The sequence below is a fragment of the Pipistrellus hanaki genome (assembly GCF_964339955.1).
Source record: "Pipistrellus hanaki genome assembly, chromosome: 1".
In the NCBI taxonomy this organism is placed as follows: Eukaryota; Metazoa; Chordata; class Mammalia; order Chiroptera; family Vespertilionidae; genus Pipistrellus; species Pipistrellus hanaki.
The window spans coordinates 32481641-32503239 of record NC_140503.1 but is presented as its reverse complement, the minus strand read 5'-3'; the positions used below and the strand labels follow the sequence as shown (position 1 = coordinate 32503239).

The 21599-nt window shown below is 44.4% G+C and overlaps 1 protein-coding gene across 3 annotated transcripts in view; it reads left to right on the top strand.

The window, feature by feature from the left end:
• The window catches only part of DAAM1 (dishevelled associated activator of morphogenesis 1), a 168452-nt gene that overhangs the window by 132066 nt on the left and 14787 nt on the right, over positions 1–21599 (top strand). For 2 of the 3 annotated variants that reach the window (XM_084894786.1, XM_084894785.1), the window contains 6 exons: positions 2747–2776; positions 3783–3889; positions 11786–11870; positions 16727–16833; positions 18554–18642; positions 19749–19917. In XM_084894786.1, coding sequence (XP_084750912.1) covers positions 2747–2776; positions 3783–3889; positions 11786–11870; positions 16727–16833; positions 18554–18642; positions 19749–19917 — 587 coding nt within the window. The remainder of the gene's footprint in view (positions 1–2746; positions 2777–3782; positions 3890–11785; positions 11871–16726; positions 16834–18553; positions 18643–19748; positions 19918–21599) is intronic. The other variant, XM_084894787.1, reaches the window with a different exon arrangement.

Genomic DNA, 21599 nt, shown 5'->3' with positions numbered 1-21599 from the left:
GCCCACAGAATAATATCTCAAAGCCTCTCTGCTCTGATTTAGGGAACAAAGGGTAACTGTGTCTCAATCTCCACAATGTGATCTCTCTTGCCAGTATGTAATGCACAAATCATTCTTGGGATCCCCTTTGGAACATTTAGTGGTATCTTCTGATGTTTATAAATGGATAAAGAATTTTTCTATTTATTCTTTTTACATGTTTCATTATCCTGTTTATCTCGTTTTCACATTGAAAAATTATGTGATTTAGGAATATATTTCAATAATCTTGGTCCTTGAACACTGAAGAGAAAATTATAAATGATAATTTTTCTTAAGACTAAAGTATGGGGTAGAGGTTCTGTAATGGACTGCATGGTAAGAGTTAATCAAATGCAGGGTTTATATAAATATCAGTGTATACAATTTTTCTGGAGAAGGATCCAGCTTTTATCAGATTTACAAAGGAATCTCAACCTCGAAAAGATTAAAACCCGTTCATGTAGGAGTGATTACCTGAGAACGGTTGAGTCATTACTTCATTTTGGAACCCTATCTATAAGAATCTATCAGCACTAGTTCCTGAGAATGCAAGTCCCAACTTCCTATTTATATTCCAAGCCCAAGGCTCTACACCAAAAAATCATCTGGAAAAATCAGGCATCCTGTTAGATGGAGCCAAAGATAGATGATTCTGTCAAGTTTGGTTCAAGCCAGTTAGTGAAGAACTTAAGGTTTCAAAAAGAATGTTAACTTATTTGAAATAGACCTGGAAACATTATTATTTTTGTCATGCCCCAACTAATAATCTTCGTGGTTTTATTTAAAATGTGATGATTCAAGGACTCTTTAAAGCACATGTGTCAAACACAAGGCCCGCGGGCCAAATCCAGCCCGCCAGGCCTTGCAATGTGGCCCGCACCGCGCTGTCATCACTGCACTCCGCTGTCAGTTTATGACATTGTCAATTTATGACTGTTCAGTAAACCATTCGGCCCGCGATTTAGGCTGGATTTTAGATTTTGGCCCCTTCTCTGATTGAGTTCGACACCCCTACTTTAAAGGAAGGGAATCATAAAGCTAACAATTAACCACTCTCCCATGGCATTCCTCATCCCCTCCCCTGGAAAGATGAACTACTACATTACTTAGCTATTAACTGTTGCAATTACTGCCATTGGTTACAAATGGGAGATCTGGACCAACTGTTCAACTCAGCTGAAAGCAGGACTGTAGGAGAAAATAAGGACTTGATCATCAGCTTGAAAGATAATTTTATGATAGCTTCCAAAGCTCATTGTACAAGATTCTTTGCATGCATTATCATATTTAATCCTCACACTAGTAATCTGGTTGTTGACCCCATTTTACGGACAGACTGAGCATCAGTACCAGCTAGTTATTGATAGTTGCCTGATTCCATAGCCCACGACAGTAGAGGTCAGAAATCTCCATTTCCTGATGGTTGGAATTTATGAGAATTGCCAGAGAACTTTTTAGAAGTTTCTTTTCTGAAGGCCAGATAATGAGAGTCAGATCTAAATTCATCTAAGCAGCTTGTCTCTTTAAGAGAGAAAAGTAGGGTAAGGCCTGGTGGAGTTCACGTCATCATAGTTCTTTCTGCCCTAGAAAGGAGAAACTGCTTTTACAGGGAACGAGTCCTAAGGAGTTTTACCTGGTAGGGTAGAAAAACTGACGATTACAAGGACAAGAGAAAACTGTGACCTCAGAGGAGAAGAAAGTTTTCTCGTGGTTATCAAAGGATTCTTTAATGCCATCCTGGAAAAGCAGTCCCTCCGTATCCGGGTGGAGCCAGGAGAGGGGGCATTTTGTTTCCCTCTAGGGAAGCTATCTATGGAGCCGCTCATTTGTGTAAAATTGGCCTCAGGCACTGCCAGAACCAGTGAGGCCGTAAGGAATTTGCTGAGCAAATGCTGGTTGTGCTAGAGGTTGGTCCAAATGCTGGGCTGTGTTTTGCACACCGAAGCTGCATTCATTCCATCGTGGCAAAATATATAAAGGAATTTGTGACTTCCTCATACTGTGTCAATTACTTCTTCATCCCAAGTCTTTCCTATGGACTATGTCAAGAAGAGGCTGTTGACTTTTGTATGCTTGAAACAGCCCTGAGGCAGTTGGGACAAGGCCACCGATGGCTGCACACCACACAGATCCCTCATTGTCTCCCAGTTAGTGAGTTCTGTCTTTTCTCTCCCTGTTGCACCTACGGGCAGTGAGGGCTAATACTACTGACCTATGTTGTTGAACCAGTCTTTTGTCTTTTCATAATCCTTCCTTATGATACAAGAAGACAGAAGATTGCTTCCACCAAACATATAGTACTATATAACAATGGGAATAATTTCCTTAAGTTGATTCAATTGATTTTTTTTTCACTTCAAGTAAAAAATCATGTTGAATCAATGGAGCCCAGTGGTCCTTTCAAACTTGAGTCCTTTCCCAACTGTGGTTCCTTTCCCAACTTGAGTCTTCCTAGGATGTTTGAATCCCTTCTCAATTTGATTTTCCACCAGTGAAAATGAGTTCGGCCCATGCCATCTCTCTCTACCCCGAATGCTCAGTACCATGCCCTTATTTGTATTTTCCGCTAGGCTGTGTCATTTTCATTCACCCTCATTGCTGCTCCTAGAGCCGTAGTCACCTCTTACACCCCTCCCTGATCTCCTGGACTTCCCCCCTTTGCTGCTATGGTTTCTGAGCTGCATGTATCTGATTTGCCTTTCCCATGCCTCTGCCGTGGCTGTAGGACTTCTTTGTGAGCGGTAACTCCAAGCAGGTAAGTGAGCTACTACCTGAATCTTGCTTAGTGTAAACCAGCTTGCTGTAAGCTCGAAAAGTCTCAGTTATCTCGTTTTGTTCACATAGTGTAACACAGCCTAGGTAATTTCATGTTGGGTTTCAACACTTAGCTGGAATCTCATCACGACAAAAGATAGTTGCAAAGTTTGTTCACATGGTGCTCTTAGTATACATTCCACATCGCCTTTGTTTCCTAAGCTGTTACACAATTCCAGAGCTCCTTACATTTTATAAAAGGATCCTGCCCTCTGATAAGATTAAACTTGCTACTTATCTAATTAGTCTGTGTTTTCACCTTGACATCCAGCTTACTCAAACAGTATCTTACCTAATTGTTTTATGCTTCTCCCACCATAAGCTATGACTGGCTGTCATTGCTTACAGCTTTCTGCACAGCAGCAGGGTTGCATGTAGTGTTTCGTTGTTAACACAGTAATTGGACTAATGCCTTGAGCTGTCCATCAGGCTCCAGGGTAATGAAAGGTACCATCTGGGCTTGGAGCTTCCTGTTGCACATGAAGACATTTGGAATCTTTATTGTTCAGTCTTTTAAGTGCTTAGGATGCAAATGGTTGAGGGGCGAATGTGCCCTACAAATGGCTGGACCAGCAGTGGCAGGCCTCAGCTAAGCTTGATTCATAGTGACAGTTCTGTCTGCTGCCCATAGGGACTTGGGGGACAAAAGGAGGGCACCACTCCCTGGTAATGTATGCACATGAAGCATCTTCAACTTAGGAGCACTTTGTTCATCCAAACAATGCTTTTTCAAATGTGGGTGGTCAGTGCTTCTTATTTCCCTTTTGTCTACTAGATTTTAGTCTTTGTTTCAATTCCCTCACCCTCCTACACTCCCCCCTCACCATCTCAGCTTTGTGTGTGTGTGTGTGTGTGTGTGTGTGTGTGTGTGTGTGTGCAGGAAAAGTATGTGTCTGAAGCCAGTGTCCCTTTTTGACTGTGATGGATTTCTCTCATGCTCTTTATAGAAAGAAGCAGATGCCATCGATGACACCCTGAGTTCCAAACTAAAAGTCAAAGAGCTTTCGGTGATTGATGGTCGGAGAGCTCAGAATTGCAACATCCTTCTATCAAGGTATTGTTGATGTTGAATAGACATTTCTGGTAGGACCAACTTCTCTATCATGTGGCTCCAAAATACGTGTTTTCACTTGTTCTTATGCCTGGACTCTGTGAGATTCTGTTTTTCGGACTAACTCTCTCTGCTAGGGCGAGGACAACTGTGGTACTTACTCCCGCAATGGAATCTGTCAGCTGGTTGCCTTCTGTCTTAGAGTTTAATTTCCAGAATCCTATGTTTAAAAAGCAGAACCTCCCAAGTCCATGTTTGTGTGTGTGTCCCCCTTCTCCCCTTGGTAAGCCTGTAAAATGGACGCTACTTTTATTTATACTTCTTGGCTTCAGAGATATTTTGGCTGTTGAGTAAACACTGTCACAGAATCTGAACTGATAATGAACTTCTCCTTTTTTTATTTTTTTTATTTTCCTTTCTGTAGTCATCTTTTTATACTTCAAGCTTATATGATTTCATGCTCTTTCTGAACATTTTTATGACTAAAAGAATATATAAATCTCAAAGCTCAATGAAATGCTAATGTAACTAAGTCAGCCCTGTTCAGAAATCTTTCTCATAACTAGTAGGTAAACCATCTCAACCTTGGAACTTGAAAAGAAGAAAGGAAATTTGGAATTTGATTGTCGCTTCAGGTTGTGTAGGGCATTTCTAGTAACCTTGTCTGGATCTAGTTTCTTCTTTTCTCTAAAGGGGACTTTCACATCAGGCAAAGATACCTAATGCTTATGGGGTGAATGAAGAAGTAAAGAATCCTGAACTTTGAGGCTTTAAGTGTAAGTCCCATTGGTTGCATTCCAGAAAGAATGCTGTATATGTACTGAGGCTGGTGTCAGGTGACTTTTCTTTCAGGGAGAGGGAAGAGGGAAAGCAGTAGTCCTGAGTTTTTAGAGGGTCTTAGAGTAAGTTTCTTTTAACACAAAAAGCTGCTGCTTGGTTTTCAGCCTAGAAGCTTGATTGTTAGCCAGATATATATTACTCCAGGGACCAAATGTTTTTTGTAGTGAAAGAGAAATTGAAGCCACTAGATCCCTGAATTTTAATACAACTGATGAGGTAACATGAACCATCCTGTTAGCTAGCATTTCCCTTCTGCCTCTGGAAGAAGAAACGCTGTCTAAATGGCCAGGCCCTGCGTATCCCCACATTTGCTCCCTGATCACATGTTCAGGAAGACACCAGTGAAAGCAATTGAAGACCTCTTATTTTTCTTCTGGGTGTACACAGTCTGTTTTGTTCCAATTTTTTTAATCCTCACCTGAGGATATGTTTTTTGATTTTAGAGGGAGGGAGAGAGAAAGAGAAATATCAATGTGGAAGAAGAACATTGATTGATTGCCTCCCATAACTACCCTGATTAGGAATAGAACTCACAACCTTTTTTTTTGGTGTACTTGACAAAGCTCAACCAACTGAGCCATCCAGCCAGGGCTATTTCAATTTCTTTTACAAATAACTTTTTTTTTAATACTAACCTGAGGATATTTTTTCATTGATTTTTATAGAGAGTGGGAGAGAGAGAAAGACAGAGAGAAATATCGATGTAAGAGAAATACATTGATTGGTTGCCTTCTGCCCATGCCCTGTGACCAGAGCCCAGGCCAGGGAGGAGCCTGCAACCAAGGTATGTGCCCTTGACCAGCATCAAACCCAGGACCCTTCCATCCTCAGGCCAACACTCTATCCACCTAGCCAAACCAGCAAGAGCTACAAATAACATTCTTAACAGAAAAATACAATGAAAATATGGGGGAAATGTTTGTTTGTTTTTTAATTTTTCCTATATTTTCAGGAGGAATACTTTAAAACATCTTGACCAAGGAAGCTGTCACTCTTGAATTTCCATGGCACTTAAGTGATCTTAGGACTATAAATTGTGACCCAGTTCCTTATAGAGAGATTATTCTCGGTACTAGATGCCAACCAGGGTAATTATATTAGTTATAGATAATGTTACATATCTTGTTGGCAGATTTCCCATCCCTTAATTGAAGGAATCATTTCATATTTGTGGTATGTAATTCCCTTGTTGCCTCAAAAATGTCAGAACCTAAGATGACTTAGAACTTGAATGTGTCTAAACTCTGGAAGAGAGCTTTAAGAGCTTGCTTCATATCTGTTAGTTTATCTATTAAAACACAATTTAATGAATCAGTGCTATTGCAGTGTGCATAATTAAAAGTTATTGTGCGTAACAAAGCAATTTTGAGTCTCAGTTGACCTTATGGTAATTCAGTCTATTGATCAGCTTCCAAACATTCCCTCCCACAGAGGATCCATCAGCACTTGCTTTCCTGCTCAATAGTCAATAATTTCCACTCCCTCCTTGGTAAAATATAGGGCTGATGTGCTGTATGTGCTGTGGTAAAAGTAAAAGAAATTAAGCAAGTTTCATTTTAGTTTGTTTTTTATTTAGTTTTTGTAACCAGTCAGCAGTTCTCCTGCTTTCATTCTTCCCATTTCGTCAGCAATGTGTTACTACCTATTAAGGACCCTGGGGCTTAACGAATGGAAGAGATCTGGGAGAGCGTGTTTGATATTTTTTCTTAGAGAGTTACTGCTTCGAAGCATCTTACTGCCCGGCATCCTGCAGGGTGCCATAGGATGTACCCACACTCAGGGTAGCACTGCTGCCATGGGAAGCTCATGCTGATGAGAAGAAAGGTGACACAGGCGAGGTACCTTGTGAACAATTCAGGGCTCAGACTGGTCTGACTAGAAGGAGACGGCAGCTCAGCAAGGTCAGAGGGACAGTGGGCCTCAAAGGGTGATAACTGTTACCCGGGCAGGGGGCACGGAGGCAGTTCAGGAGGCATGCAGCTGGAGAAAAGGCACCGGAGAGGTCTGAGCAGCTAGTAAAGAGAGCCTGTAATTGAAGCAGACAGTTGTCACTTGGATTGAATGAGACCAGGCAGGAGAGCCTGCAATCTGTGCCCAGTGCCTTTGTGAGGCAGGAGTCCACCAGGATCGGCCATGCCCTCCTCATCTCTAAGACGGAGGTGATGGAAGGGTGGCCTTGCAGTGGGCCTTTGAGAGTGGACCTGGCAGGATGCCTGCATGTGGGAGCTGCTCCGCCAGTGGCTTGTTCACGCCCCCATGAGATCGGAAATGGGCACAGCTTGTTCGGAAGGAGATCACTTTGTCTTAATAAGGTTGCAAGTTTGATCTCCATGTGCGGGACAGGCTGGAATGGGCCAAGGGCTGGAGCCGTAGGATAGGAGCCTCTTTCTGTTGCCCAGGGAAGACCTGACAAGGGACAGCATTGAGAGAGATGAAGAAACCCCGTACAGGACCTGGAGGCTGATTTTGTACATGGGGACAATGAGTAGGAACGTTTTCAAGTGGATGTCAAGATTTCTTACCTCTCCACACTTACTGTTTTCCTTCTTTTCTGCTTATTTCCTTTCCAAAGGGTGGCAACCCTCTCTGTTTCTTATCTCGCAGACTAGGAATTTAATTCCTAGCAAGGTAGTCATTACATCAAATTCCGCCCCAGTGAAGTCTGGGTGTATCCTGTTTAATGAGTGTATGTGCCTGTCCTCCTTCAAAGCGCTTCTTACCCACACGCTGCAAGTCAGTGGACTCTCTGGTCAGAGGCACCTGCCACAGCCTCGCCTGGAGCTGAGCAGACAAACAGAAAGGAAGCCCTTCCCAGCCCAGGGGCCGGGAAGGGGGTTACAGGCCCTTTTTATGTGCCCACAGCACGAATGGCCCGGGTCACTGCGGCTCCTAGGAAGAGAGTGCCCGGAAGGTAGGTTTTGAATCAGAAGCTCCAGGCCATGAGGGACTCTGAGAAGGGGATGGAATGAGAACCCATTCCTCGGGCCCTGGGCAGGGTAAGCAGCAACTTTCCTGCTGAATGTCTGTAGGTGATATGCGGCAGTCAAAAACTCACTCCGCTCTGCTCCCCAAAACACCTCTCCCTTCCAAAAGGGGGAAAATAAAAGACAGGAAGAAACTGGAAAGCTGGCTTATATTGCGAAATGAACCCACCTAAAAGCACGTTTATGAAGTGTCCTGCCATTCTTTTTTCCAGATGCTCACTAGCACAGCAGCCAGGGTGTCGTAAACCACAGAACGCTACTTTAAAGCCAGAGGATTTGGCTTAAACCCACCGAGGCCTAGCGAAGGCTGAGGTAGCCGTCCATCCCTCACTTACTGTAATTACGCCTGGATGTTCCAATTCTCTTGGCACATTTTTTAAATACTTGAGTTGAGCAAGGTGGACTTAAATACTGTTTTTAAATGGCCAGTTTGTTTCCTGCCTTGTAAAGAAAGCTGAAGTGGGTGTCTTAGAAGTTGCCACCCTCCAACACACCAGAGCCCTGCTGCCGCGCTTTAAAAGCAATTAAAAGGCTAGAACGGGTAGGGTCCTTAAATTACAGAGATTAGCAGCTCATTCTGTGATGACAGATGACACTAAGAACCCGGCAGCCGATGGAACCATCCCGGAGGGCAGCATACCTTCTCCGCTTTCCCCAAGGTAGAGTTTCTCCGTCTGCTCCAACAGGCCACGTACAAGGCGGCATGTTGACAGGTTGATTTTCTTAAGTACTACCCATTAAAGTCTCCGGTCTCTTTGTGGGCCACATTAAGAGAAACCAAAATTGTTATGAAGTAGAACTGGTGTTTAGTCCAGACAGCCTCTCAAGGGGTTGAGGAGCATAAATATATACAATTTCAAACGCAAGGAGTTCTGCACTCCATATGGGGAGCTAATGAAATGCATGTCTGATACTTCAAGTATTGTTCTCTGATTTTCAACTCTTTTTCTTTTAAATGCAAAACAGAAGGAACTCAGCACAACTGCAGCCTAACGTGGTTTCTTTGACTCAGTGTGAAAAGGACAGGGGACTAATTCATTTTTTTCTTATAAGCCGAGCGTTTCTCCTGAGGACTATAGACATTTCCACAGCCAGTTGGTTTCCATTAGTGGCAGTTTCCACCTTCCCTAACGTTCCCTTCCTCGGCTTCACAGGCCTGCACCGTGGTGTTTGCCCTTCACTGACTGAAGGGCCTTCGGTGTCCTGGGGTGTAGGGCTGCCCGGGCCTGTGCAGTGGAGACCTCAGTGCTGGGATAGTTTTTCCCGTTATTTGTTTCACCCAGGCCAGTTTGCCTAATTGTTCCACTTACGTTTGGGACTTTTCCCTCATGTTGTTCCATTGAATACCATGTTTATGGGGCACTGACTAAAACAGTCTGTAGAAGTCTGCTCAGGTCCAGCATGCCATCCACAGCCCAGGAGTTCTGATGTTGCCATAGTTGGACAAGGCGGTAGAGTGGGCCTTGTTTTAGAATGTGGACAGCTGAGTGTGTTGCCTAGAGGCTCTATTTGGATATGAAAACATGAAATAGAAGAGAGTGGTCTTAGTACACTAGGATCCCCCAATTTGTGTTCCTTCCCTGTCCTACTTATTGGCACATGAAACAACATTCCATTTAAATGGTGGGATGGATGGTTTTAACGAGATTGTGTCAAAATCGACAGGAGGGGATGAGCCAGAGGTGTCAGAGCGGGCTCCTCCCTGATGGCCTTCTTATCTACCCAGCTCTCTCCAGCCCTCTGTCTGTCTGTCTGTGAGAACACGGCAAACACCTGTACTATGTGTGTGCCTGTGCCTCGGCTTATCGGTTGACTCTCCCACCTCTAAAATAGACACCACGTCTTCTAATTCCATTTTAACACTCCCAGGCCTAATGGGTAGTGTATGCAGAGAGGAAACTATGGTGAAATAATGAGTATGAGAGTACTTTGGGAAGTGTTCATAATAACCCTACTATGTGCTATTTAATGCTCAGATAACTGCACATGACTATTAAGGTTATATAAGTATTGCTGTCCTTTTTTTCTGGTGTAGAGAAGTCCGCTTTGTAGACTATACATACAGTGTATTGAGCCTTTCTATGGCCAGGCACTATGCTGAACAGTTTACATGTATTATTTCACTTTATACACTTCTACACACACTCCTTTATTTAAGTATAGTTAATATTACTCATAAGAAACTGAGGCTAAAGAAACACTTTTTCCAACATCTCACTGGCCAAGAAGTATCAGCCAAGATGGGACTAGCCTTTCCAATGTCAAGTCCCCTCTCCTCAAACTTTTCCTGTGAGGGCTGTATGTTTTGTTCCATATTTGTGTTTATTTCTTTCTCTTTAGTCCTAAATGTTATTCTTCTTGAAGGTCTTAGACTAGAAGAACAGATCAAATGAAATTAATATGCCACATTAGTGTTAGCTTGTAAAGAAGTGAGATTTTAAAAAAATAAGTCTGGGTCAGATGTTTACAAATAAAACAAAAAAAATGACTATTGTTATAGCTAATAATCTGGTTATGACTATTGGTTGTGTCTACTAAAAACACATTTTTAGAAGGAGGTTTTTTCTTTTCTTTTTTTTATCCTCACTGGAGGATATTTTTTCCCCACTGATTTTAAGAGAAAGTGGAAGGGATGGAGAGAGAGAAAAACATCAATTGGTTGCCTCCTGCATGTGCGCCAACTGGGGCCAAAGATTGAACCTGCAGCCCAGGTACATGCCCTTGACCAGGAATTGAACCTGTGTCCCTCCAGTGTGTGTGTGTTGGGGGTGGGAGGGCACATTCTAACCACTAAACACACTGGCCAAGGCTGCAAGTACGTTTTTGTAGGTTTGTTTTATATATATATATATATATATATATATTATTGATTTTTTTACAGAGAGGAAGGGAGAGAGATAGAGAGCTAGAAACGTTGATGAGAGAGAAACATCGACCAGCTGTCTCTTGCACACCCCCTACCGGGATGTGCCCGCAACCAATGTACATGCCCTTGACCAGAATCGAACCTGGGACCTTTCTACCGCTGAGCCAAACCAGTTTCAGCGTTTTTTGTAGTTTTTAAAAATATATATATATTTAATAATTTCAGAGAGAAAGGAAGAGGGAGAGAGAGAATCATTAATAAACTGCCTCCTGCATGCCCCCTGCTGGGGATCAAGCCTGCAAGCCAGGCATGTTCCCTTGAATGAAATCGAACCTGGGACCCTTCTGTCCACAGCCCTATGTTCAATCCACTGAGCCAAACTGACGAGGGCAAAGTATGTTTTAATATCATGACTCTTTACAGCTAACACTTTGGTTTTCTGACATAATCAAGACATAAATCCTTAATGAAATTAGTAAATCATATAAGTTTATTGTAGATAGAAAACAGATTTGTGTCTTTGCTTAAATCCTTCCCTAAGCAATATTTATAAAAAGAATTTGGGCTTAGCATCAAGAATGTTGGGTTTGTGTGAGATACTGCCACTTTTCTATATGTTTGACCATGGGCAATTGCTTAACTATTCTGAGCCTCAGTTTCTTCCTCTATTAAACAAAGTGAACCATTAGTTATTTTGAAGTTCAGATGAAATAACATGTGAAAACTCCTCAACTGTGAAGTGCTTGTACTTTTTATTACTTACATTAACTGTTGTAACAATACTAGTAACATAGATTCTAAACTTATTTAAATGCATTTTAATATGACAGCAAGCTTTACACACTCCTCATATATAATCACATTAAGATTCTAGTTTTCCACTGTCACCTGCAGTTCATGAATATATTAAAGAGAATGGTGTGTATGGGTGTTGCCCCTACTTCTCATCTGCTAATCCCTAAGCGAAGGAACATAACAGCTTTGTTCGCTATGTCAGCAGAGCATTACAAAGCCCTGAAAGAATGTTAGAGCAGTTTCAAAATACTATTTTTAGGCGCAATATTGTCAGGAAATAAGCTTTCACTGAGAGATTTTTGAGCAAAAACAGTATTTGAAAGTCAGCAGCTGGAGTAGCAAAGTGAATTATCTTCCATTAAAGTTTAATACTCAGACCAGTATTGTTAACAAAACAAAATATTCCTTCTCCAGGTTGAGATTATCCAATGATGAAATCAAACGAGCAATTCTAACAATGGATGAGCAGGAAGATCTGCCCAAGGACATGCTGGAACAGGTGAGCTGCCAGACGTCTCTCAGAGCGCAAGTGATGGCGAGCTCTCAGCAGGGAGTGAGACGCTGAGGAAAGTGGTCGTTGCTGGTAGACAGTGTTTTCATCTCTGAACTGAGGGGGTTGAGCCCAGGTTCCATAGGCTTTCATTAGGAAATTATGACTTTATTCTCTCCATGTTCCTCAAAATGATGGGTGAGAAGCAAGGTGACAATGTTTGTCAGGGGCCTGGGATCCACAATGCCAGCATTTGGCAAACATGTCCCTCCCGCTGCTATTATGTTATTATGCTTTTGTAGGTCAAATATATCTATTAAATTTACTGAAAAATCTGTTTCACAGGAATATCAAGAATCTACATAAACTGACCCATGCTAAATCCTTAATATAGTCTGTGTCTTGGTCTTGGCTTGCCATTCCCACAACCACAAAAGCCGCTGTTAAACCCCCAGCACTACTATCTACATCTAAATATCCACATATGTCATAAGGTAGGGTTTCAGTTCCTTGGGGCTAGGACATGTGGCACGCTTCTTGCCTCGTATGTGGCAGTACATCCAGTTGCCAGAGCTGGCAAGCCTAGGATGGGTTTACGCGCAGTCAGCACACATCCTTGCTTGTGGTATTTGGAGATGATTTGTATCATCCTTCGCGGGCAAGTCAAGGTGTGGGGACCTAAGCCTCTCTTCGAGCAGTGTTTTTACAACGCGTTCTGTGCATGCTGTCCAACAGCTTTGTTCAGTGTCTTCAAATGACAGTGCCGGTAGCTAGCAGACGTTCTAGGGTTATTACCTATCTTGTGGTCTGGGCCTAAACTGTTCTGACTGCTTGGCTCATTGTCCTCGGGACCGTGAGTGATTTTGGTCAAAAGGTCCATGTTTGTAAGAGCCATGCACACCTACAGTTGACTGTGGGCACAAGCAATCATGAATCCAGGCTGAACTTGAGGGCTCATCTGTGGGGGTGCTCAGCGCCCAAGAGCAGAGGGAAAGAATATTTTCATTGCTAACAGTGACCTTGGGTGGCGGGGCTGCTCCCGATGGGGTGCTGTCTGCGTGTGCATTTCCAGTGGTGCTCACTGGTCCTGAAAGGTCTAGGACACAAAGCAAGGAGGAGTGATGAGGCAGTGTCTCCTCCCAAATGGACCCGCCCTGCCTAAAGCCACTGCAGCTGCCATGTTTGGAGGTGAAAACCCGCACACTTTGTAATGAGAAACCTTGTATAGGTTTGATTTAGTTATCAAAATAGTGACTGTGTTTCCAAGTCTGTTGGGATGCTCTGTGTATGAATAGTTTAAAAGTAATTCCTAAGCCTCCGATTCATTTTTTAGAGTATTTTGCAGCTCCTCCCTCCCTCACGGTAGACCATCAGACCCGCCTCTGCCATCCCCACCCCAAGGTGGCCCGTTGGGCAGCTGTCTGCCTCAGCAGTCACTTGCCCAGAGTGAAGAGCCCCAGAAAGCTGCCTTAGTCTTGAGGCCTTCAGCCCCTAATGACAAGGTCATATGTTTAAATTCCACAAGATCTGTTTACTGTGAAATTGCATCCAGCACAATTCCTCCTTGAGGGAAAGGATTTCAAAATACTGCCAAGAGGGCTTGCAATGCAAATAGAATGTACTTCAAATAAATACAAGTAAGAAAGTCAGTCTGTGAAGCAGAATCTGGCCACCGAGAACCCCTGACCTGATCTCTCCAGTGACTCTGTGTCTCGTGCTCTTTCTTTTCTCCCTGATCTGCTCTTCCTCCTGTTCCCTTTTCCTTCGTATCACACTCTTCCCAGATAGGGGCTGGAGCCAGCCTCTCTTTCCTCCTCTGTGACTTGCATGTGAGCCACATTCATTTCCTCCTCTCCTGCTTTTAGCTCCTGAGCTCAGAAATCAGATGAGGTCAGTACACTCTCCTGGAATGTATACCTTTCTCCCACCCCCAGGTGTTTGTCTAACTCTTCTCTTAAAACTCTCCACACACAGTCTGTTATCCGTGCTTGAGAAGGTCTGTGCCCTTAGCATGTTCCTCTTACATGAAAGAGAGCGATGAAAGAGAGCTAGTGGCCATGTTATCCTGGACAGAGTTGTGGCTCAGCATCATGAGTGGGGGCAATGCCTGAGACTAGAATGGAATTTCCTTGCCCAGTAGGTACAAATCCAAAGTCAGGTGGGGAAGCAAGCCTTTTTTTTTCCTCTCTCTTCCTTCTCATCGCCCTTGCCACTGCCTTCCCTCCTTACACTGAGGAGGAGTCCACTGTCACTATTGGGACAGCGGAACATAAGTGGCCAGAAGCTGCCAGGCCATCAGACCTATGCATTCTCCAGCATCCACTTTCTTCTCCCCGCCCCTGCCACACCATCGGGAAAGAGGGGTGTCCCTCGTTCAGGAACCAGCTGGATTAGAGACTCTGCCCTCTCCTAGATCTTTCACCTCTGCCTCTTGACATGTAAGTTGTTTGAGTCTCAGCTTTCCAACACATACCTCTTAAGACCCCACATCTCCGTCTGCTGTTGTCCTCTCTCTTTTTTGGTGCAGCCCTAGTTCTTGAAAGTCTATCCCCTCTCACCTCCTTTTCACTCCTCCTCTACTCACTGCAGTCGTCTTCCTCACCTCCCAGAGCTGCTCTCAACAAGGACCCAAGTTCCTGTTGCCAAAGCCAGGGCACTTGGCGTCCTTCTCTTTCTTGATTTCTCGGTGTGACACATATGGCACTTGCTCCCTGATGAAACGCCTTCCTCCTTTGGTCCTGGGATGCCACAGTGGCCCCTCCGCAGCCTCCTTTGAAGGTGCCTCTTCTTGTCCTTTTCCCTTAAATGCTGGCTTCTCTGAAGCCCTGCTCTTTTTCCCTCAGTGGCTGTCCCCGTTGCCTCACTCACTTCGAAGCACATTACAACCAATACCAATGCTTGGTCTTCCTCTCAGATTAGGATTTCACACCTACTTGTCCTCTTGCTCCCCCTGCCATATTTGGAACTCTAAACTCACCTTCTCCCCGCCCACCCGTCATGAGCCTTCTCTTCATGGGTGCCCTGGTACACACTGTTACAGATTGCCGCAGTCAGAAACCTGTAGCTCATCCTATTGACTCTCATCTACCATAACCCATCCATCAACAAGCCGGGCCAGTCCTACTCAAACCCCCTAAATAGCTCTAGAATCTCCACTGCCCAGTCCAGGCCACCATCCTCTCCCCCGGATTACTGCATCAGCCATCTAATCCCAGCCCCTAATACTTCCGGTCCCTTCTAATTCTGCCTCCATTCTTCAGGCACAGTAACCTTTTTAAAAATGCAGACTCATTCCCCTACCTAGGATTTTGGGTTTATCCCAGTACCCTCAAAATAAAACTGGATTTTTAATTTAATTGATTTGAGAGAGAGAGAGAAAGAATGGTGGGGGGTGAGGAGAGAATCATTGATTTGCTGTTCTACTTATGTATGTATTCATTGGTTGATTCTTATTTGTACCCTGACTGGGAATCGAACTGGCAACCTTAGAGTATCAGGACAATATTCTAAACCACATGTGTTAAACACAAGGCCCGCGGGCCAAATCCAGCCCGCCAGGCCTTGCAATGTGGCCCGCACCGCGCTGTCATCACTGCACTCCGCTGTCAGTTTATGACATTGTCAGTTTATGACTGTTCAGTAAACCATTCGGTCCGCGATTTAGGCTGGATTTTAGATTTTGGCCCCTTCTCTGATTGAGTTCGACACCCCTATAACAATTGAGCTGCCTGGTCAGGGCAAGACTGCACTTCTTAACAGGCCTTAGCTACTCCCCAACCTTGACCACTGCTGCCCTCCCCGGCTGCTGGTCCAGCTGCTCTTCCACCTGCATAAGTGCTCTGCCACCCATGCCAGGCCCTGGCACATGATAGGCACTGCCTGGAGTACACTTCCACCCTCAGACCCTTTGCCTCCTTCCCTGTCGTTCTCCTTCTCTTCCTCTTCCTCTGCTGGTCACACACATACTGACTGGCCTTTTTGAGGTGCCTGGTTAAATCCAGAATTTGAAACCCCGCTAAATGGATCACCCAATGTCAGCATCAAGTTCTAGGGAGGACTTTGGGGCCCACCGCGTCAGTGTAATTTTATTTAAATGTGCACAGGCATTTGGTCTAGAAAATAGCACACATGCCTGTGCGCATGTACACATATTTGTTCCTTTAAAGGAAATCAGACACACAAGAAGTACTTTTTCCACTCTAAATGGTATTTCTGTTTACATGGTATTCCACATTCCATGTCATTTCTTCCTCCAAAATAAAGTATGGACTTAAAAGCTTGAAATCCCACTTCATTCCTCTCATCCAATTCTACATAAAGAAGAGAGAGAGAGAGAGAGAGAGAGAGAGAGAGAGAGAGAGAATTAGATAAGCAAAATGAATGGAAAATACACATAGAATAACTCATCCCAGCATGATGTAATAGAAAAAAGGGGTAGAGCTGGGCATCAAGAGACTCAGATTCTGTTTCTGGTGATGACACACTCTTGCCTTGTAATCCTGCGGGAAGTTTGCTAACCCCTCTGGAGCTTGTTTATACCATCTTCTAATGAGAGGGTGGGATCTCCAGGGCCCTCAGAAGGTCTCTGTGAAGTAAGGCATGGTGAAGAACTGCCGTAATCTGGCTTGAGAGGCAGGACGGAACAGAAAGGGGCCAGAAATGAATCTTACACCAATTTCCACTTTCAAGTAAAAATGGAAAGATTTAGTCATTTCTAGTGTATCTTAACAATCACTTGTGAGCAGAGCTTATAAATTAATCAAAAGTTAAACTTTCATCTTGGGACAAATTAACTGAAAGGGTGAAAAATTACTGAAGAAAATTAAGTTACACACCTCACTTTTAATATTGTGTGTCCTGTTTAGCTCTTGAAATTTGTTCCTGAAAAAAGTGACATTGACCTTCTAGAGGAACATAAACATGAGCTGGATCGGATGGCCAAGGCTGACAGGTTCCTCTTTGAGATGAGCCGGTGAGTTTTAAAATGCTTAAAAGGCGAAGACGTCCCTTACCTCTCCAAGGAAGTTAAACTTTTGCTTCATGTTGGAGCCTTTTTGAATTGCAGAATCTTTTCAAGTCAGAGTTGTATGGAATTTGTTTTTCTTAATTGAGTCCTTGTCCATGGGTGAGACAGGGTCAGGGTTTCTTCACTATTATCTCTACTTCTGGGCTTTTCGACTCATGAGTTTCAACCTATTCAAGTCATAACTTTCTGGGTCCATTCAGGGTCATTCTCCTCACCTCTGATTTGGGGGGATTGTTTCTCACTCTCCCTACTACTTCCACAATGATGGACAGACTCTGATGTCAACCTGGAGCTCACAGCTGAACAGACAGGTCTGGGTATTGAATCATGACACCAGCAGACATCACTAATCCATGGTGGCATTCTTCCCACAGAGCCTTGGCAAGCTTTCCAAGCCTTCTCCAGAAGTCCCTGCAGCAGCCACTGTTCTTAGTTGACTCTGGCGTGTGAGTTGCATGTAGGTACCCTCCCAGGCCTAGTGAATTGATTCTGCTAGAGAAGGACCAGCAGTCCTGAAACTCAGTCAGCCTAGGGCGGAGCACTTCTGAGTGCCAGAGGCCAACGTGTGTAGCCAAGGTGGACATACCTCTTACTCCATGTTGCTGTCTAATCCAGATTTTTTTGTTGTTGTTGTTCTGTCTCAACTTGCCTACTGCAGGAGGACAAAGGATGGTTTTGAAATTTTGACAGGTGCGCCCAGTAACCTGTGTAGACAAACCAGATGGCCACCTGCAATATTTCCCGTAGTCTTTGTCTAGAACTTTACGTGCATCATCTTACTTAGTCCTCCTGTCAGCCTTGCCTGGAGGGCTGTGAGGTCCAGAGCTGTTCTCTTCCATTTAACAGAGTAGTTAAGGGACCTGTTCAAGGTCACCTAATAAAGGGAGAACCTGGACCACAAACCCAGGTCTGTCTGATTGGATAGTATAGATTTGGATGAGAGGCTGATCCCTGGTCCTACTGGTCTAAAATGTCCTCCAGAGAGCCAGAGAGGCAGTGATTCCAGAAGATCTGAACCAAAATGTCCACTCTCTCCTTCTCAGCAGCTTAGAGCTTCTAACCTTGGTGGTGACCAGAGCCAGATCTATCCTTGTTATCTCAGATAGCCAGTTGCTATCTTGGAAGGCAGAGCTTGCCAGCCCTGAGGGAGCAGATAGGGAGCTACAGGGAAGAAGAATATGTGGAGATGTGAGTGAGGAGAAGATGGTATGAGGAGAAAGTGCTGGAGGCAGTTTTTCTCTGTGCTTTTGCCACAGGCAGACTTGGGGAAAGTTAAGAATCCAGGAGTGAAGTGTAGGAAACAGCCCTTTATTTGCAGCAGAATGGGGAGTCTTATCATTTACATTTCTTTTTAGCTCTTCTCTGTTTAAGAACTGCTGGGACTTGAAGGAAGGAAAGGGGTCTTTAGTCAACTGCAGCTAGCCATTGTCTAATCTGATTGGAGAGGAGGACCCTGGTGCAATTGCCCAGTTCCCCTGTAGGTCCGAGGAAAGTGGGCTCTCAAGGCAAAGTTGCCTCATGCCCATGCTTCTCTCCAGGAGAGAGAGAGAGAAACAGAGAGATTCTGGGGTTGGTGAGAGGGCTCTGAGGTACCTCCCGTCCAAATCCATTGAGTGAACATAGGCATATGAAGTGAATGCTCATTAGTCTATGCTTGCTCTTACAGAATTAATCATTATCAGCAAAGATTGCAGTCGCTGTACTTCAAAAAGAAGTTTGCAGAGCGTGTCGCAGAAGTTAAACCTAAAGTGGAAGGTAAAGTCAAAATCAAGCCGCCCAGATTGCAAATGATGTTCATTTTAAGTGCCCATGTCCAAGTACAATACTAAAGCATACAGTAAACGGGATTCCTTTGGTGATGTTTTTGCTTGAAATCTTTTGGGATTCTGTCAGGTGATTACTTATTGTCAGCACCTGGCTCACTGGCCTGGCCTGGGCTCAGGAGCTCACAGCACACTTCCTGGCTCCTCTGCAGGACTGGCGTTTTGACCGCATGGTGTGACTGAGGAATATATTTGACTGCTACTAACATTAAACCTTTAATTAGCTTTCTTGCAACAGGGCCTTACTAGATTTTTCTAAGGAAAGACTTGAAGCTATAAATGTGGGTTGATTTTTTAAAATTTTTATTATATTGATTTTCCACAGAGAAGAAGGGAGAGGGATAGAGAGCTAGAAATGTCAATGAGAGAGAAACATCGACCAGCTGCCTCCTGCACACCCCCTACCAGGGATGTGCTGGCAACCAAGGTACATGCCCTTGACCGGAATCAAACCTGGGACCTTTCAGTCCACAGAACGACGCTCTATCCACTGAGCCAAACCGGTTTCGGCAATGTGGGTTGATTTTGAGATGATTAAATTTATAAATGTTTGAAATGTGGTGGAGGCAGCTGGAGAACACAGTCCCAGAAGGCCAGCTGGAACCGGGACCCTGCTCGGGCCCTGATCCCTGATGCCACTGCAAGCTGTAACATGCAACACAACTGACCCATGTTTTTATCAATGGAATTGATCAGCAAGCCTGTTGATCTGACTCACACCAGGCAAGAAAGTGTTTGCAAAGGAATGTGGGAAGTGCACTTTCTGTTATGTGTATTTCTAACTGCTTCTGGTTGATAAGTCATCCAAGAAAAGCCCTGGAAAGGGATAGGATTGTGCAACTGCCTGTGGGCCTCTTCAGCAGGGTTAGCCAGCTCTCTGTCCTCCTGCTTTTTGCTTCTAATTCAGTTGTTTCGAAAGTGCCCCATCTAACAACCCAACCTTGATCTTCAGTACATACTCGGTGTGTGGAGTTAGGATGGGTTTCACTGAGAAGGCTCGGTTGTCATAGTTGTGTTTGTGCATGTTTTGTTTTGAAGCGATCCGCTCTGGCTCGGAGGAGGTGTTCAGGAGCAGTGCCCTGAAGCAGTTGCTGGAAGTGGTTTTGGCATTTGGAAATTACATGAATAAAGGCCAAAGAGGCAATGCATATGGATTCAAGATATCCAGCCTAAACAAGATCGCTGACACAAAATCCAGTATTGACAAGTAAGTATGGGATCTTGGAGGATCCACGGCTTAAATCTGGGCCCTCTGATCCTGCAGTTTCTGGTGTGCACTGTCTCTCTCACTCTCCTCTCTCACAAGCATGGGTCCCGCCAATTTCCTAGTGAGCCATTATCCTCCCTCCATTTTCAGTCCACAGGGATATCATCCAGTCCAAGTTTTTTGTTTGTTGGGTTTTCTTAGATAAACTTTTCATTCAGACTAAAGACAAATTCACTAATTATAAATGTACATCTTGCTGAATCTTCACAAATTGAACACATCTGTGTAACTAGTGCCAGATCAAGAAAGAGACCGCGATCAGTGTTTGCATAGTCTGTGTATGACTCCCAGTCACTACCCCCACAGAGACCCGTGTTGCAGGGAAAAGGCTCTAAAGCTGACATCTGGCGGCAGACCTGAAGCATGCTGGGCTTTCACACTGACGCTAGCAGCTACGTGAAAGAAGGATGGTGTAAATGTCTCTTGGCTGTTGGTGCTCAGCTGCTCATCCCAAGGCTCATTAAAGTGCTTCCTAGAAAGTGGGTTTCAGGCAGACAGACTGTTAGGGACACTGAGGAGTGGAAATGCTCTGGTGTCATTAGCAGGGACGGCCATTAACACATTAAGTCTCCTCTCCCTGAGAGCCACAGGTCTCTAAGGTTCTCACTGACTTCAAAGAAACACGCACAACTGTTTCTAAGATCAACTTCTCTGTACCTTCATTCTTTTGTAACGTATGTGGGCTGTTCACCCTAATCATTCCTAACTAGGGAGGCTTACTGAGGCAGAGCGTTATGACCGCTCTAAATCCATAGGAAATAATGCGTTAAATTTCGGGGCCCAGCCTTACTCTTGCGCTGTGCAGAGATGGATGAACAGAGGAGAGCTGTTGTTTCCTCACCGCCACCTTGTTTTCACTGTAAGCACTTGATCCTTTCCCGGGCACTTCCACACTGACTGTCACTCCAGCCGGTGAAGGACACGGGCCAAGTGCTGCATCACCTGCTGTCAGATAAGGAAACTGGGGCACTCATTCCGCTTGCTCAAGGTCACAGCGAGCAGGGTATTTGGCCTTACAGGTATTTGACACCTGTCATTGCTCTGTCTGCAGCTCTACGCTACAAAAAACAGGTCTTATTTAGGGGTTGTAGTAAATAACTGTGGAATCTTAACTTACAATGTCAGGAGCAACGACCTCTTTACGGAAGGGTGTTCTCTTCACCTGGACTTGCAGGTTGAGTAGGACAGAAACCCTCACCACCAGCCAGTCCTGTTCTCCCACTCCCTCTTCTTTTCCCCCTTTAGCACCCCCCACACACACACACACGCCACACACACACACACACACAAGCCTCTGATACCCTTTGCCCTCCCCAACTTACTAATAACCTGACCCTTACTGTGGGATGAACTGCTTACTGAAGTTATAGATTTTATCTACTCCGCAAGACTTTTCAAAACAAATAAAATGAAAGCATTTCTGATCTCTTTCTTTTTCCCCTTCTCTCTGCTTGTGAATATTTGTCCCCTGAAGTAGCACAGTGTCTAATAAACTACAGTGCCTGGCAGAGGGCCTTGCCCATAAGCACTCTTTAAATATTCATTGAATCTAACCAAACTGCACAGGATGTGGGGGGCGGGGGGGGCAATCAGCATGAAGGGTGCAGTCACTCTATGTTAGA